Source organism: Delphinus delphis, chromosome 15, assembly GCF_949987515.2.
Source record: "Delphinus delphis chromosome 15, mDelDel1.2, whole genome shotgun sequence".
NCBI lineage: Eukaryota > Metazoa > Chordata > Mammalia > Artiodactyla > Delphinidae > Delphinus > Delphinus delphis.
The window spans coordinates 72,322,420-72,335,999 of NC_082697.1; the positions used below are offsets into that span (position 1 = coordinate 72,322,420).

At 49.7% G+C, this 13,580-nt stretch overlaps 1 protein-coding gene across 4 annotated transcripts; it reads left to right on the plus strand.

The window, feature by feature from the left end:
* The first annotated feature begins 1,519 nt into the window (after positions 1–1,519).
* On the plus strand, positions 1,520–13,579 carry PHKG2 (phosphorylase kinase catalytic subunit gamma 2). 4 transcript variants are annotated; one of them, XM_060032096.1, is made up of 10 exons: positions 1,520–1,650; positions 2,055–2,167; positions 8,640–8,911; positions 9,167–9,221; positions 10,251–10,316; positions 10,400–10,563; positions 12,374–12,464; positions 12,560–12,713; positions 12,786–12,911; positions 13,010–13,579. In XM_060032096.1, exons 2-10 carry the CDS (start codon positions 2,073–2,075, stop codon positions 13,301–13,303), a joined length of 1,317 nt encoding a protein of 438 aa, XP_059888079.1. In that variant the 5' UTR covers positions 1,520–1,650; positions 2,055–2,072; the 3' UTR covers positions 13,304–13,579. The 4 variants fall into 4 exon arrangements, with proteins under 4 accessions (XP_059888079.1, XP_059888081.1, XP_059888080.1 ...); XM_060032098.1 differs by having other exon boundaries at positions 1,524–1,650; positions 8,736–8,911; XM_060032097.1 differs by having other exon boundaries at positions 1,618–1,723.
* Position 13,580: the final 1 nt, after the last annotated feature.

Genomic DNA, 13,580 nt, shown 5'->3' on the forward strand with positions numbered 1-13,580 from the left:
CATTACTGTCATTAGCCTTCTTAAATTGTTTTGTTGAGGTATAATTTACCTACAGTAAAGTACACAGATCTTATGTGTGCCGAATGGTGAATGTTTTTACACGAACACACCTGTGTAATCACCACCTAGGTGAATAGAACATTTCTAGTACATCAGAAGGCTCCCTCATAGCCCTCTCAGTCTCATTATCCTTTTTGTCCCTGATTTCAACCTGGTTCTTGTGTTTAAGTCCCCATCTTACTTCACTTGCTTTCTGGCACAAATTATTCCAGGCTCATCTTGTACTTTCTTTGCTCCAGCCTGGGAATTGGCCATTTCTCCCAAGGAGCCCTGGTTTCTTTTATTGAGGACTGTTACTTTGAAATCAGTATCTAGACACTAGCTATGCTCACTCTACTGGGACATTATTGCTTCTAGGCCCTTTCAGAGGTTAGAGCTAGAAAATATCGAATTTTATCTATCTTAAGTCATTTCTTAAAATCATACCTCCAATTTCAATCAATCATAAGGTGCTCTCCTTTCCCTATTCCAAATTCCATATTCCCACAGTAAGAATCTAGGCCGCCAACTACATCAATCTTTATTGACTTGCTCAATTTCAAAATAATTATCCCATTATGCTACCAAACAACAAGTCTACTAAGTACAAGATTTCTTTGCAACTATTTTGTCTTTAGATTAATGGTATAAGGTCAAAGTACTCTGTTAAAAAGTTACTTGGATTCGTTTTTCTCCTCTTACATGCTTGCAATCCCAAAGTGACATTTCTAAGATAGAAGATTAAATGAATTCATTCTCTGCCTCCTGGAACACAACCTCCACAAGGGTAGGGACCTTATTTTTTTTCATTGCTATTAGTCTAACTCTTAGACGCTCAACAAATATTTGTTGAATGAGTAAGTGAATGCCAGGGTTGAGCTGTGCACTGAGAATATTTATGAAGTGAGTCGCTCCTGGCAGAATCTCATAAACTGGTAGGCTTCGAACAAAGTGTGATATTCCCCAAGGCTTTCGGGAGGTGGTAGTGGAAGACTGGGAAAATGTATAACCCCAGATGGTGAGCACTAGGGCTTTGGAGGTATTCAAGAGTCGGAGCAGCCACAGGACGACAAAGCCTCTTCTGCCTGACGGGCTGTGGCTCGTACAAGTTCGTACCAAGTAGCCAAGTTGAGGTCCAAGCTGCATGCTCTGCCCCTCAAAGCAGGCGCTTTGGACTAGGCTGCTAATATTTTTAAAAGCCGAATTGAGATAGGGATTCTGAGAGACTGAGGGGACCATGCCCAAGTCCGGGAGTCGAAGGCGCAGCGAGTCCCGCGTCCCAGGTACCCGGAGGTCACACTTACCGGTAAATCTAACTTCCGGGTCCCGTTCCAGGCCTCCAGCCCCACTGGTCAATAAGCTCCGCCCCCTGCTGGCCCCAGCAGATGCCGTGCCCTGATTGGCCGTATCTGAAGCCCCGCCCTAGCGTCGCAACCTCAGGTAACTCCGAGCTCCAACTCCCGCGCCAGCCTCGGGACTCTCGGCTTCTTATTGGACTACCAGTTTCCAATCGGAAGGGTTTTTGAACCTCAGTCTTCGGGTGGCGCTGGCCATTGGCGGACAGAATGGGGGCGGGGCCTGAGGTCGTCGCCGGCACTGCCTGTGGATAAGGTAAGGGACTAGAGGCGAACCCGGCGACAAGGAGGCATCGCGTCGACTCTGACTTCTCTCCCCGTCCCCGCGGGTGAGCCCGCGCGAGACCCCGCGCCCCCTCCCAGCGCCCGCCCAAGTGCGCCTGCGCAGCAACAGCCACCAGCCCGACTGCCCCTTCCCCTCTTCCTCCGCACCTTTTCCCTTCCTTTCCCCCGCCCCCCTCCCTGCCTTGCCATCCCGTCCCGACCCCTAAGGCCCTTTCGTGGGGTCTCCCTAGTCCCTGTCCTTCCCCGACCCCGTCCCCATCCCACAGGATCCTGGCTCCCCAGCCGCAAGGGCTGCGCCTCTGCGAGCCGCGATGTTCGTCTTCTCAGAGCCTGTGGGCCTCCCTGCCTTCACTGCCCTCCGTTTCCTCCACACAGGCCCCCACCTACTTCAAAATGACGCTAGACGTGGGGCCGGAGGATGAGCTGCCCGACTGGGCTGCGGCCAAGGAGTTTTACCAGAAGTACGACCCTAAGGACGTCATTGGCAGGTGAGCCCACGGCAGGGAAACAGAGGTCCAGAGAGGTCAGGTCCTAGCCAGGGTACACAGTTCCCTCTGAGGGCTGAAGAGTTCTAAATGAGAAGGGTCAGTGGTGAGTGGAGGAACATTTGGTGACTAGACTCTTACTCTGGGTCAACCCCCATTTTTTCACGAATTCATTCATTTATGTGTTCAACAAACATAATTCAAGCACCTACTGGGTGCCAGACACAAAGATAAACATGGGGAGTGTAGAAGAGATGTTTATGCCTTGGAGGTACTCCCAAGTGATGTGACTGAAGGAGACACATGAACATATAAAAAGTATCAGGCTGTGTAAAAAGTGCTGCTGGGTCTCAGAAAACCACATCTTCCCAGAAGTGGTGATATTTGGGTCTTGAAGGATGAGTAGGAGTTCAGCACACACCAAATAGAAGGAAGCCGTCACCTGTAGAGGCAGTGGCCGATACATTTATTCATCAAGGTTTCCTAAGCATGTACAATGTGCTGGGTGCACTGTGCTAGGCACTGGAGATGTAAGACCCACACCTTAACATCTTACAAGATTTCTGTTCTCCTGGAGTTTATGTTCCAGTGGTAGAGAGAGACAATAGACACGAAAACAAGTTAAAGTTCATTGTAAGTGCTAGGGAGAAAATAAATAGGGTTATGGAACAAGAGTAATTAATGGAGCTGAGACTTGGACGATGAGAATGAACAGGTCATGAGCTGAGGCAGGATATATTCCGGGCAGAGGGAACTGCCGTGTTCAAAGGCTCAGCGTAGGAAAGGGCCTATTCAAGCAACAGATAGAAGATCATAGTGACTAGAATGTTGTAAGAGTGGGAAAAGGTGGAGGAAATTAAGTTGGAGAGGTAAATAGAGGTTGGATTATGTAGAGCCTTGGGCCAGGATAAGGAATTTTTTAAAAAATAAATTTATTTATTTATTTATTATTTATTTTTGGCTGTGTTGGGTCTTCGTTGCTGCCTCGGGCTTTTCTCTAGTTGCGGCGAGTGGGGGCTACTCTTCGTTGCGGTGCACGGGCTTCTCATCGCGGTGGCTTCCCGTGTTGCGGAGCACAGGCTATAGGCACCTGGGCTTCAGTAGTTGTGGCTTGTGGGCTCTAGAGCGCAGGCTCAGTAGTTGTGGTGCACGGGCCCAGTTGCTCCACGGCATGTGGGGTCTTCCTGGACCAGGGCTCGAACCTGTGTCCCCTGCATTGGCAGGCGGATTCTTAACCACTGCGCTACCAGTGAAGTTCCAGGAATTTTTTTTTTAAGATTTTTTTTGATGCGGACCATCTTTAAATTCTTTACTGATTGTTACAATATTGCTTCTGTTTTATGTTTTGGTTTTTTGGCCGCAAGGCACGTGGGATCCTAGCTCCCCAGGGATCGAACCCGCACCCCCTGCATTGGAAGGCAAAGTCTTAACCACTGGACTGCCAGGGAATTCCCTAGGGTAAGGAATGTAAAGTTTACTCTGGCGATACTGGTGGTTTCCAGTAGGGTAGTAATATGGTCTGATTTACATTTCTGTGATTTGGGGCCTAGGAACTTAACCTTTCTATGCCTCAAAGTGTCTCCATTGTAAATGAGAGAATTAAAAAAAGAGCCTACCTTGTAGGTTGCTGTGAGGACAGAAAGAGTTAATATGGTACTCTTAGGACACGTCCTGGCACATGGTGAGTGCTTAATACAGGTGTGTTGCTACATTTAAAAAAGATCATTCTGGCTCTTATGTGGAGAGTGGATAGGAGAGGGGCAAGAATGGAAGCATAGAGACCAGCTAGGAAGCTATTGATTCATTCAGGCTAGAGATGGTGATGGTTTAGAATAGAGTGGTAGTGGTAGAGATGGAGAGAAGTGGATAATTTAGGTGATGGCTTGAAGGGAGACTTGATACAATTTCCTGAAGGATTGGATATGGACCACAAGGGAAAGGGAAGAAAACAAGAATAAATTCTAAGGTTTGGATTTGAGTGCTTGAGTACCATTTACTGAAATGAAGAAGACTGGGGAAGATCAGTCTGGAGGGAGGTGTGAGCAAGTCAAGAGTTCCACCAACTGGAGCTGTCCAGTGGGCATGTGAGTCTGGAACTCAAGCAAGAGCGCTGGGCTAGAGCTGTTAACTTGGGAGGCATCAGCATATAGATAGTAGTTGGCAAGAGAAATGTGAAGTAGTGAAAGAGACCTAGGCTCAGACTGTGGGGCATGTCACCATTAAAGAGTTAGAGAAGGAGGAGCCAGCAAGGGAAACTATAGAGATGCCATCTGTGAGTTAGAAAGAAAAACACAAGAGTATGTTTGGGACTTCCCTGGTGTTTAGTGGTTAAGAATCTCCCTGCCAATGCAGGGGACATGGGTTCAATCCCTGGTCCAGGAAGATCCCATATGCCACAGAGCAATGAAGCCCGTGCGCCACAACTACTGAGCCTGCATTCTAGAGCCCGTGAGCCACAACTGCTGAGCCCACATGCCACAACTACTGAAGCCCGCGCGCCTAGAGCCCATGCTCCACAACAAGAGAAGCCACAGCAGTGAAAAGCCCGCGCACCGCAACGAAGAGTAGCCCCCTCCCCCCGCTTGCTGCAACTAGAGAAAGCCCGCGCGCAGCAACGAAGACCCAATGCAGCCAAAAATAAATTAATAAATTATTTTTTTTAAAAACTCACCAACTTTAAAAAAAAGGAAGAGTATGTTTCTGGAAGGTTGGCATGGTCTGCTGTGACACATGCTGCTGAGGCCAGGAAATCCAATGGTGGTGTGACCATTAGATTTGTTCAGACTCCTTTTAGATAGCACATGGAGATGTCAAAAAGGTTGTTGGAATCAGGAATTCTGGAGAGAAATCAAGGCTTGAGACAGCGTAGCAGGAAGCATTTGCACATAGTTGGTATTTAAAGCCCCTGGGGGGAATTCCCTGAGGTCTAGTGGTTAGGACTCTGTGCTTCCACTGAAGGGGGCATGGATTTGATCCCTGGTCAGGGGACTAAGATCCCACATGCCACGCATGGCGTGACCAAAATTAAAAAAAAAACAACAAAACTCCTGGGTCTGGTTGGAGGTCACAGGGAAGAGAGAATATTGGGAAAAGAAGAGAGCTGAGATCCAAGTCCTGAGATGCTACAAGGTTTCAGGACCAGGTGAGGGAAGATGCACTGAGGCTAGGAAGAGCCCTTAGGTAAAAACAGTGGTTCCACTGCCAAGGGCACAGAAGGACCAGTTTTGAAGAAGGCAGATCAGAGAGTAGGGTCCTTATCATTTCATTCCAAGATTACTGTGGTAGCATCATCCCTCGTCTCTCTGTTCTACCTTTTCCCTCTTGTTTTTCCTGCACACTCTAACTAAATTACTTTTTCCAGAGTACCAATTTCAGACCTGAAGCTTTAAAAGAGCTTGACACATTCTGGAAATTGGTGACAAGTTATAAGTCATGAAACAAAGGTTGAAGAGCAGGGTTATAGCCAGGGATGAGGCTGAAAAGAGACTAAGAAGTTGGTGAAGGCCTTGAGTGACAGATGAAGGAATTTGGATTTGATTTTTATCTTGTAATTAATAGGGAGGCAGTATGGAAAGAAAACAAGAATTTTGAATGCATTCCACAGGTAACTGTAAGGTTGAAAGTATTAGGTATCATTTAAAAAGAGGACAGTTGCTTTAGGGGTACTGCTGAGGAATGAGGGAACACAGAACTTAGTAAAGAATTTAAACAGGGAAGTTTTTAAGCAGTGAATGACACGATTGGGGCTGTTTTAAGAAGCTAGTTCTCAAAGCAGTGTGGCAGATGGGTGGCAGTGGTTGAGATTAGCAGCAGGGAGATCAGTTAGGAGGCCATCGTGGTGGTGGGGTTGGAGTACTAGGAAACAGATTTGAGAGATAATACAGGATGGGCTGGACTGGTTGGATGTTGTAGATTGTGAAGGAGAGGGCGAAGCCAAGAATGGCACCAGGGTTTCTAGTTTGGGAGTCGGATTGAATGGCATTGCTATTAACTGAGATCAGGAATTGAGGAGCTAGTGTCGGGAAGATGAAGTGTTCAGTGGTCATGATGACAGTGAGAGGTCTCTAGGACCCTTGGGAAGCAATTTATTCAGTAAGATGTGTTGGCCTGACATCTAGGGGAGTTCCCTGGTGGCCTATTGGTTAGGTTTCCGGGCTTTCACTGCCATGGTCCGAGTTCAATCCCTGGTCGAGGAACTGAGATCTCGCAAGCTGTGTGGTGCAGCCAAAAAAAAAAAAAAAAAAAGGCAGGGGGGGTGGGGTAGACATCTCGGCATGAATGTTGAAGTCATGGAGGTGGATAAGATTACTGAGAGTGTATATAGCCTGAGAACAGGGCCAAGGATGGGATCCTGGGGAAGTCTTAACATTTAAGGGGTGGGCAGAGAACAAGGTACTGGGGTGCATCAGTAGGAAGAGTTTGGACTTTGAGTCTGAACACCCAGGTTTCCCATGTAGATAGTCATGACACATAGTAGGAAGGCTTAATTAAAAGGGAATGCTCCTACAGGTAGGGGCTTCCCTGGTGGCGCAGTGGTTGAGAATCCACCTGCCAATGCAGGGGACATGGGTTCGAGCCCTGGTCCGGGAAGATCCCACGTGCCAAGGAGCAACTAAGCCCATGCGCCACAACTACTGAGCCTGCTCTCTAGAGCCCGCGAGCCACAGCTACTGAAGCCCGCCTGCCTAGAGCCCATGCTCCGCAACAAGAGAAGCTACTGCGGTGAGAAGCCCGCGCACCGCAATGAAGAGTAGCCCCCGCTCACCTCAACTAGAGAACTTCGCGCATAGCAACGAAGACCCAATGCAGCCAAAAAAAAAAAAAAAAAAAGAATAAATAAATTAATTAAGAAAAGAAAAAAAGGGGAATGCTCCTACAGTTAACATGCTATAGGATACCAGCGAAGGGAGTGGTCCCTCCCTCCTGGAGAATAAACAAAGAATTGGTAGACGCAGCATTCATTTTGGGCCTTAAAGCGGGAATTCTTTGCTTTATGGCTTCAAAGGATCTTTGACCACCCCCGCCGCCCCGAAATAATAAAAATGTTGGATATATGTGGCAGAGGTCTCCAGCTTTCCACAAATTCTCAGAGGTTCATTAAAAGATGAGTAATAATTAGACCAGGGACCTCGAACTCAGGTGCCCTTAGTAGTTGGGCAGAAAATGAAAACTGTGAAGTGGCCAAGAGTAAAAGAGTAGGAAGTGGTGGGCTTCCCCGGTGGCGCAGTGGTTGAGAGTCCGCCTGCCGATGCAGGGGACGCGGGTTCGTGCCCCAGTCTGAGAAGATCCCACATGCCGCGGAGCAGCTGGGCCCGTGAGCCATGGCCGCTGAGCCTGCGCGTCCGCGTCCGGAGCTTATGCTTCACAACGGGAGAGGCCACAACAGTGAGAGGCCCGCGTACTGCAAAAAAAAAAAAAAAGAGTAGAAAGTGGTGAGCATTGTGGCAGCTGGAGCGTTCTTGTTCCAGCTAAGATATGTGAATTCAGATTTGTAAATAACAATGCACTGACCACAGTGTAATATATCTGTGGGCTGTGTTTGCCTGGAGGGTCAATGGTTTGCATCCACTGATTGAACCAGAGATGTGGATGACAGGCATTTCCAGCAAAAGGAGTTATATAAAGGCAAGGAGGCCCTGGGAGCACGGCAGTGAGGTTATGTGAATGGCATCCAGGGAATCAGCATGCGAAATGTGGTATGAGGTCAGATCCTGGAGAGATTTTCACCTTAGCCTGAAATACTTGTAGGGTCACACGGAGTTGGTGACAGAGCCAAGCAAGGAAATCCCTGTCTAGGACTTTGTCTTTTTTTCGGCCGTGCCATGCGGCTTGTGTAATCTTAGTTCCCCGACCAGGGATCGAACCCGAGCCCTCTGCAGTGGAAGAGTGGAGTCCTAACCACTGGACCACATGGAATTCCCTAGGACTTTGTCTTTACAAAGCCAAATGGGCTTTCCTCTCTCTACCTCATTAACGCCTTTCAGCATCCCTTCAAGATATTGTTGGCTACGTTTCAGAGCAGGTGAAGTGGAAGCCCAGAGACCTTATGTCAGTGGGTCACTTGGAGGTTAATTAGTGACAGATTTGGGGCCTAAACCGAGATCTCCTACTTCTCAACTTTGGTCTTCTGGTCAGTGGCCCAGTATTTATTTGGAGCCTCCTTCGCTTGAGGTATTGTAGGGGAACTTTGGGATTTAGATGGGGTAACCGTGGAAGTGGGTAAAATCTGGAGGAAGCCTTCCCACTTTCTTCTGTGGGGTTCTGGGGCAAGGGGCAGGTTCTGGGGCCCAGTGCCTAGGCTCACCCATGGAGGGAGTGGCAGAGACTGGAACCCAGGACCCCTGCCTGCCTGCCTTATGAGCTTTGTGTTGCACATTGCTGGATACCCAGGTTGCTTGCTGATGCTGCTGTGAAGCTCCTGCAGGCCAGGGTGAGCTCCTTGGGAGTTCACCCTGTTGTCTAAATGGGTTTCCAGAGTCTGGCGTAGTGGGTGTGAGGCTGCCAAGGCCCTACTCTGCGTGGAAATGAGAGAGCAGGAGGCCCTGACTTGCGCGTTGTCTGACTCTGGCAGAGGAGTGAGCTCTGTAGTCCGCCGTTGTGTTCATCGAGTTACTGGCCGGGAGTTTGCGGTGAAGATCATGGAGGTGACAGCTGAGCGGCTGAGTCCTGAGCAGCTGGAGGAGGTGCGAGAAGCCACGCGGCGAGAGACACACATCCTTCGCCAGGTCGCCGGCCACCCCCACATCAGTGAGGCTGCATTCCCTGCTCCTGTTAGCCCTGCCCACAGCCCACTTCCCCCAGCACTGCCTCCATGCCTCTGCTCCCTTAGTCCTGGCTCCGCTGCACCTCAAAGTGTGGCCAGCCTTTGGGTCCCTACTGCCTCCTTTGGTTCTCCTTCCTTCCCAGTAACAGCCCACTGCTGCCTCAGGGTGGAAAAGGCCCTTTAATGTGCATCTGCTCCTTTCCATCTCTGTCTCTCTGCCTTTCTGCCTCTTTCCCCAGTCACTCTCATCGATTCCTACGAGTCTTCTAGCTTCATGTTCCTGGTGTTTGACCTGTGAGTATCTCCCAGCCCCAAGCGAGAAGCCTCCTCCTCACCTCCATGCATGGCCCCAGCCTTACAGCACAGTGGGCTGAAGACCACCCTGCTCACACCTTCCTCTGCTCCCGCTCAGGCCTGCCTGCCAGCTTAGGGCTCTGGCCCTTCTCCCTAGGTGCCCAGATTGAGGCAAGTTCTTCAAGAGTCATAGTGACCAGCTAAGTACAAAGGGTCTTCATGAGACCCTGTTTTAGGAGGAGAGTGTTTATTCGTGAGCTGACCACATGTAAATAGACTCTCCCTCACCAGTCTCCCAGTGTTTAACACCCTCCACTGGAGTCTCTGTCTGCCCATCAGTTCTTTTTCTGGTCGGTCTAAAGCTGAATGTCAGATATTATACAGTGCTATAATGCAAACCAGTTGCAAAGGTACTTCAAAAGAGAATGGTTTGGATACCAGATGTTTAAGAGAGGCCCTTGGAAGAAATTTACAAAGTCTTCAGACAAGAAATGACCCTCTGCAAAAGTCGAGGGGAAGTGGGAAGTGTCTGTTACACCACATGCAACTTTGCAGAACCTGGTGTGTGCTTTATTTCAAGGATTGATGCAGAGTTGCAATTATAACCTCAGTTTTTAAAGACAAGATAAAATAAGCAAAATTCAAAGTAAAGTCCCATTCAACTTTCTTGCTACTATTAACTGGAAAATTTTGGTCCGTGGTCTAAATAGATTCACTTCAGAAGGCGTTTTGTGAGTGTATTCTCAGATAACACAGACTTCCTGTAAATGATTATTATCATAAGGCACTTATTCTTGCTAAAATAGCCCCCTTGTGGCACAGTGCAGATATTTCGACGGCCAACCCATTGGGCCAAAGTGCCCCTGACACCCGGTTCACTCTTGGAGTGCTGTGTCTCGAGACCCTTTCATTTGTCTACAGAGGGATCTCTTTACTGGCCTCTTCCGTGGTATTTTCTGTGAGCACTGGCTTCTTTTCTCAGCCGCCACTGTGAGGTGCACCTATCTCCCAACCCCTCCTATCCCTTAGGATGCGGAAGGGAGAGCTGTTTGACTATCTCACAGAGAAGGTGGCCCTCTCAGAAAAGGAAACCAGGTAATGGGTGAGCCTGCAACCCCTGGGATGAGCAGGGGGTGGGGCGGGACAGGGAGAAGCAAAGGAGACTGTGCCTCCCTCAGGTCCATCATGAGGTCTCTGCTGGAAGCAGTGAGCTTTCTCCACGCCAACAATATTGTACACCGAGACCTGAAGCCTGAGAATATTCTCCTAGATGACAATATGCAGATCCGACTGTCAGATTTTGGGTTCTCCTGCCACTTGGAACCTGACGAGAAGCTTCGAGGTGAGGGGACCTGGTACCCTGAGAGGCTTGGGAGGGAAAGAGGCTCAGGCCTGGGGCTGGTTGGCTGGGTCTGAGAACTGGGTCCCAAGTACCAAGGAAAAGAAGGTCAGTGAGCACTTGCCAGGTCCCCACTGGGTGCAGAGCCTCGTGTGCAAATCAGTGTGGGCTTCCTGACCTGGAGGCAGACAAGTGAGCAGATCATGGCACGCAGCAGGCAAGGGGCCATGCCAGGAAGCCAGGAAGGAATACCTGATTCAGCTGTAGGGACCCACAGAGGAAGGGGCTCGGACCTCGGCCTGGGGAGGCTGGGCTTGTCACTGGAGGAAAAAGAGGGGGCGAGGGATAGCAGGGCTCAGCTGTGCCTTTAGGGTCTGGCGGAGGCAGGTCCACAGTGTGCTGCTTAGGTGCTATGAGGAGCCTGGTGTGGCGCGACAGCCCTTCTCACCTCGTGCCCACACATTTGTTGTGAAAACCATTTCTAGTGCAAGTGGAAAACTAAACAAAGTTCAACTGTGAGACTCCTCAGAGCCTTTAATATACTACTTCCTCTCCTTCAGTGGCTCTGCATTGGACTTACTAATAGCTAACATTCACTGGGCACTTATTGTGAGTAAGGCACCACGCTGAGTCTACATGGCTTATTTCTCTAGATCCTCTCAACAGCTCTGAAATAGTATTTGTGTCTCTATTTTATAAGTGGGCTTAATGAGGTGAGGTGACTTGCCCAAGGTCACATAGGTGTGATTTGAACTTGGGCAGTATCACTCCAGAGTTCATGGTCTTAATCTGTGGACTTACACATCTTCCAGATGCTGTGCTTTGTGTCCCTTTGGGCTGCCACATACACTTCCCTATTCTGCATCATTTTTGCCCCTGCCCACTCCAGCCTCTCCCTTGGCTTGGATAATTCAGCTTTTACTTTAAAGTTCTGTGTCAGGTTAGAGCCCTTGCTTTTTGCTCTTATATCTCCCCCACTTCATGATACATGTCTTACTCTGTTATTTGTTTGCTTTCTGGTAGGTGGTGAGCTTGGTAAGGGCACATCAAATTCGCCACTGTGTCTAGTGTGGTGCTTGGCACATGGTAGGCGTTCAGTAAATAGTTTGACTTGGAATGAATTTCCCCAGAGAAATTCAGTTTCTCAATTCAGGCCTATTAAGATCTCTTCGAAGTGTGCCATGGATCACAGTTTGGAAATTGCTGAGATGGAAGACTTGGTGCCAGAAGAAACTAAAAATACAGGCTTAGATCAAGTGATGGAGGGCTCTGTGCTGTAGGAGTCTAGACTTGATCCTGAGGCCATGATGGGAAGCCAGGGAAGGGTTTTAAACAAACAATTTACCCAGAATGTGCCTTAAGAAATCCCATATTCCTACTCATTCCCCTTGGTTGAGTGGTGGTTCCACTAACTGCAGTAGAGATTATAGGAGGAGGAATAGATTTGGGCAGAAAGGAATGCAGAAAAGATTTAAGTTTTGTTTTCTATGTGTGTATATATGTAAAAACGTGGTAAAAAGTTGTGTGAGGATTGGGTTGGCTGGAGGGTTGGGGGAGGCAAGTGATACAGTTGGATAGCACCTTTAAGTCAATCTAAAAATCGGGTTTTCCCAGGAAGGCCACCAGGAGCCTTCGTGGGTCCTTGAATTGTTCAGCAGGGCTAGGGTCTAATACCGAGACTTGGCAGAAGGCAGGCAGGAGCAGAATGGGAACACTTGGGGCTCTGGTGGTGTTGAGGCTCCAGCAGAGGTCTGGTGTTAAGGGTCCTTGAGGGGGCTGTGACATCCCATCAATCTCAGGCCTCTCTCCCCAGAGTTGTGTGGGACTCCAGGGTATCTAGCACCAGAGATCCTTAAGTGCTCCATGGATGAAACCCACCCAGGCTACGGCAAGGAGGTCGATCTGTGAGTTTCTGGTCTCCCCCTTCCCTCCTCCTTTGTGTAATGTCCTTCAACACATTCGCTCACCTAGTCCTCCCTGACTGTGGTCTCTTTCTCAGCTGGGCCTGTGGGGTGATCTTGTTCACACTCCTGGCTGGCTCGCCACCATTCTGGCACCGACGCCAGATCCTGATGTTACGCATGATCATGGAGGGCCAGTACCAGTTTAGTTCACCTGAGTGGGATGACCGTTCTGACACTGTGAAAGACCTGGTGAGCTGGGGCCATGAGAGGGCAAGGAGGGAGGCCCAAGAGCTGCCCTTCATGCTCTGGCATTTCCCGTAGATCTCGAGGCTGCTGCAGGTGGATCCTGAGGAGCGCCTGACAGCTGAGCAAGCCCTACAGCACCCATTCTTTGAGCGCTGTGAAGGCAGCCAACCCTGGAACCTCAGCCCCCGCCAGCGGTTCCGGGTAAGCCTGAGAGTGTCAGGGCGTGGGCCTGCTCCTCTGTCCCATGATTTTTCTTTTGGTGGATGTGCCCGTGGAGCTCACACTGCCCCCTTTCCCAGGTGGCAGTGTGGACAGTGCTGGCTGCTGGACGGGTGGCCTTAAGCACCCACCGTGTACGGCCGCTGACCAAGAGTGCACTGTTGAGGGACCCTTATGCGCTGCGGCCAGTGCGGCGCCTCATTGACAGCTGTGCCTTCCGGCTCTATGGACACTGGGTGAAGAAGGGTGAGCAGCAGAACCGGGCAGCCCTCTTCCAGCACCGGCCCCCAGGGCCTTTATCCATGATGGGCCCTGAAGAGGAGGGGGACTCAGCTACTATCACTGAAGATGAGGCCATGATGGTGCTGGGCTAGTACTTCAGCCCTGAGGAATCCCAGGAAGCAGAACTCTCCAGGAGGAGGATTTTTATCATTCCAGCCCCTCTGGGCTATGGCCTGAGGCCCCCATGCCTGGCCAGGCCCGCCACTGATCAAAGTATCATAGAGACCAGCCCTGTACACCTACCCACACTGGCCAGGGCTTTGAGATCAGAGCTGAAGAGGAAGAGAGCCACCCAGAGTGCCATGCCTGGCCTTATCCATGCTGCCTGTGCCACGTATGCAATAAAATCTGCTACACGCCAGGGAGAGC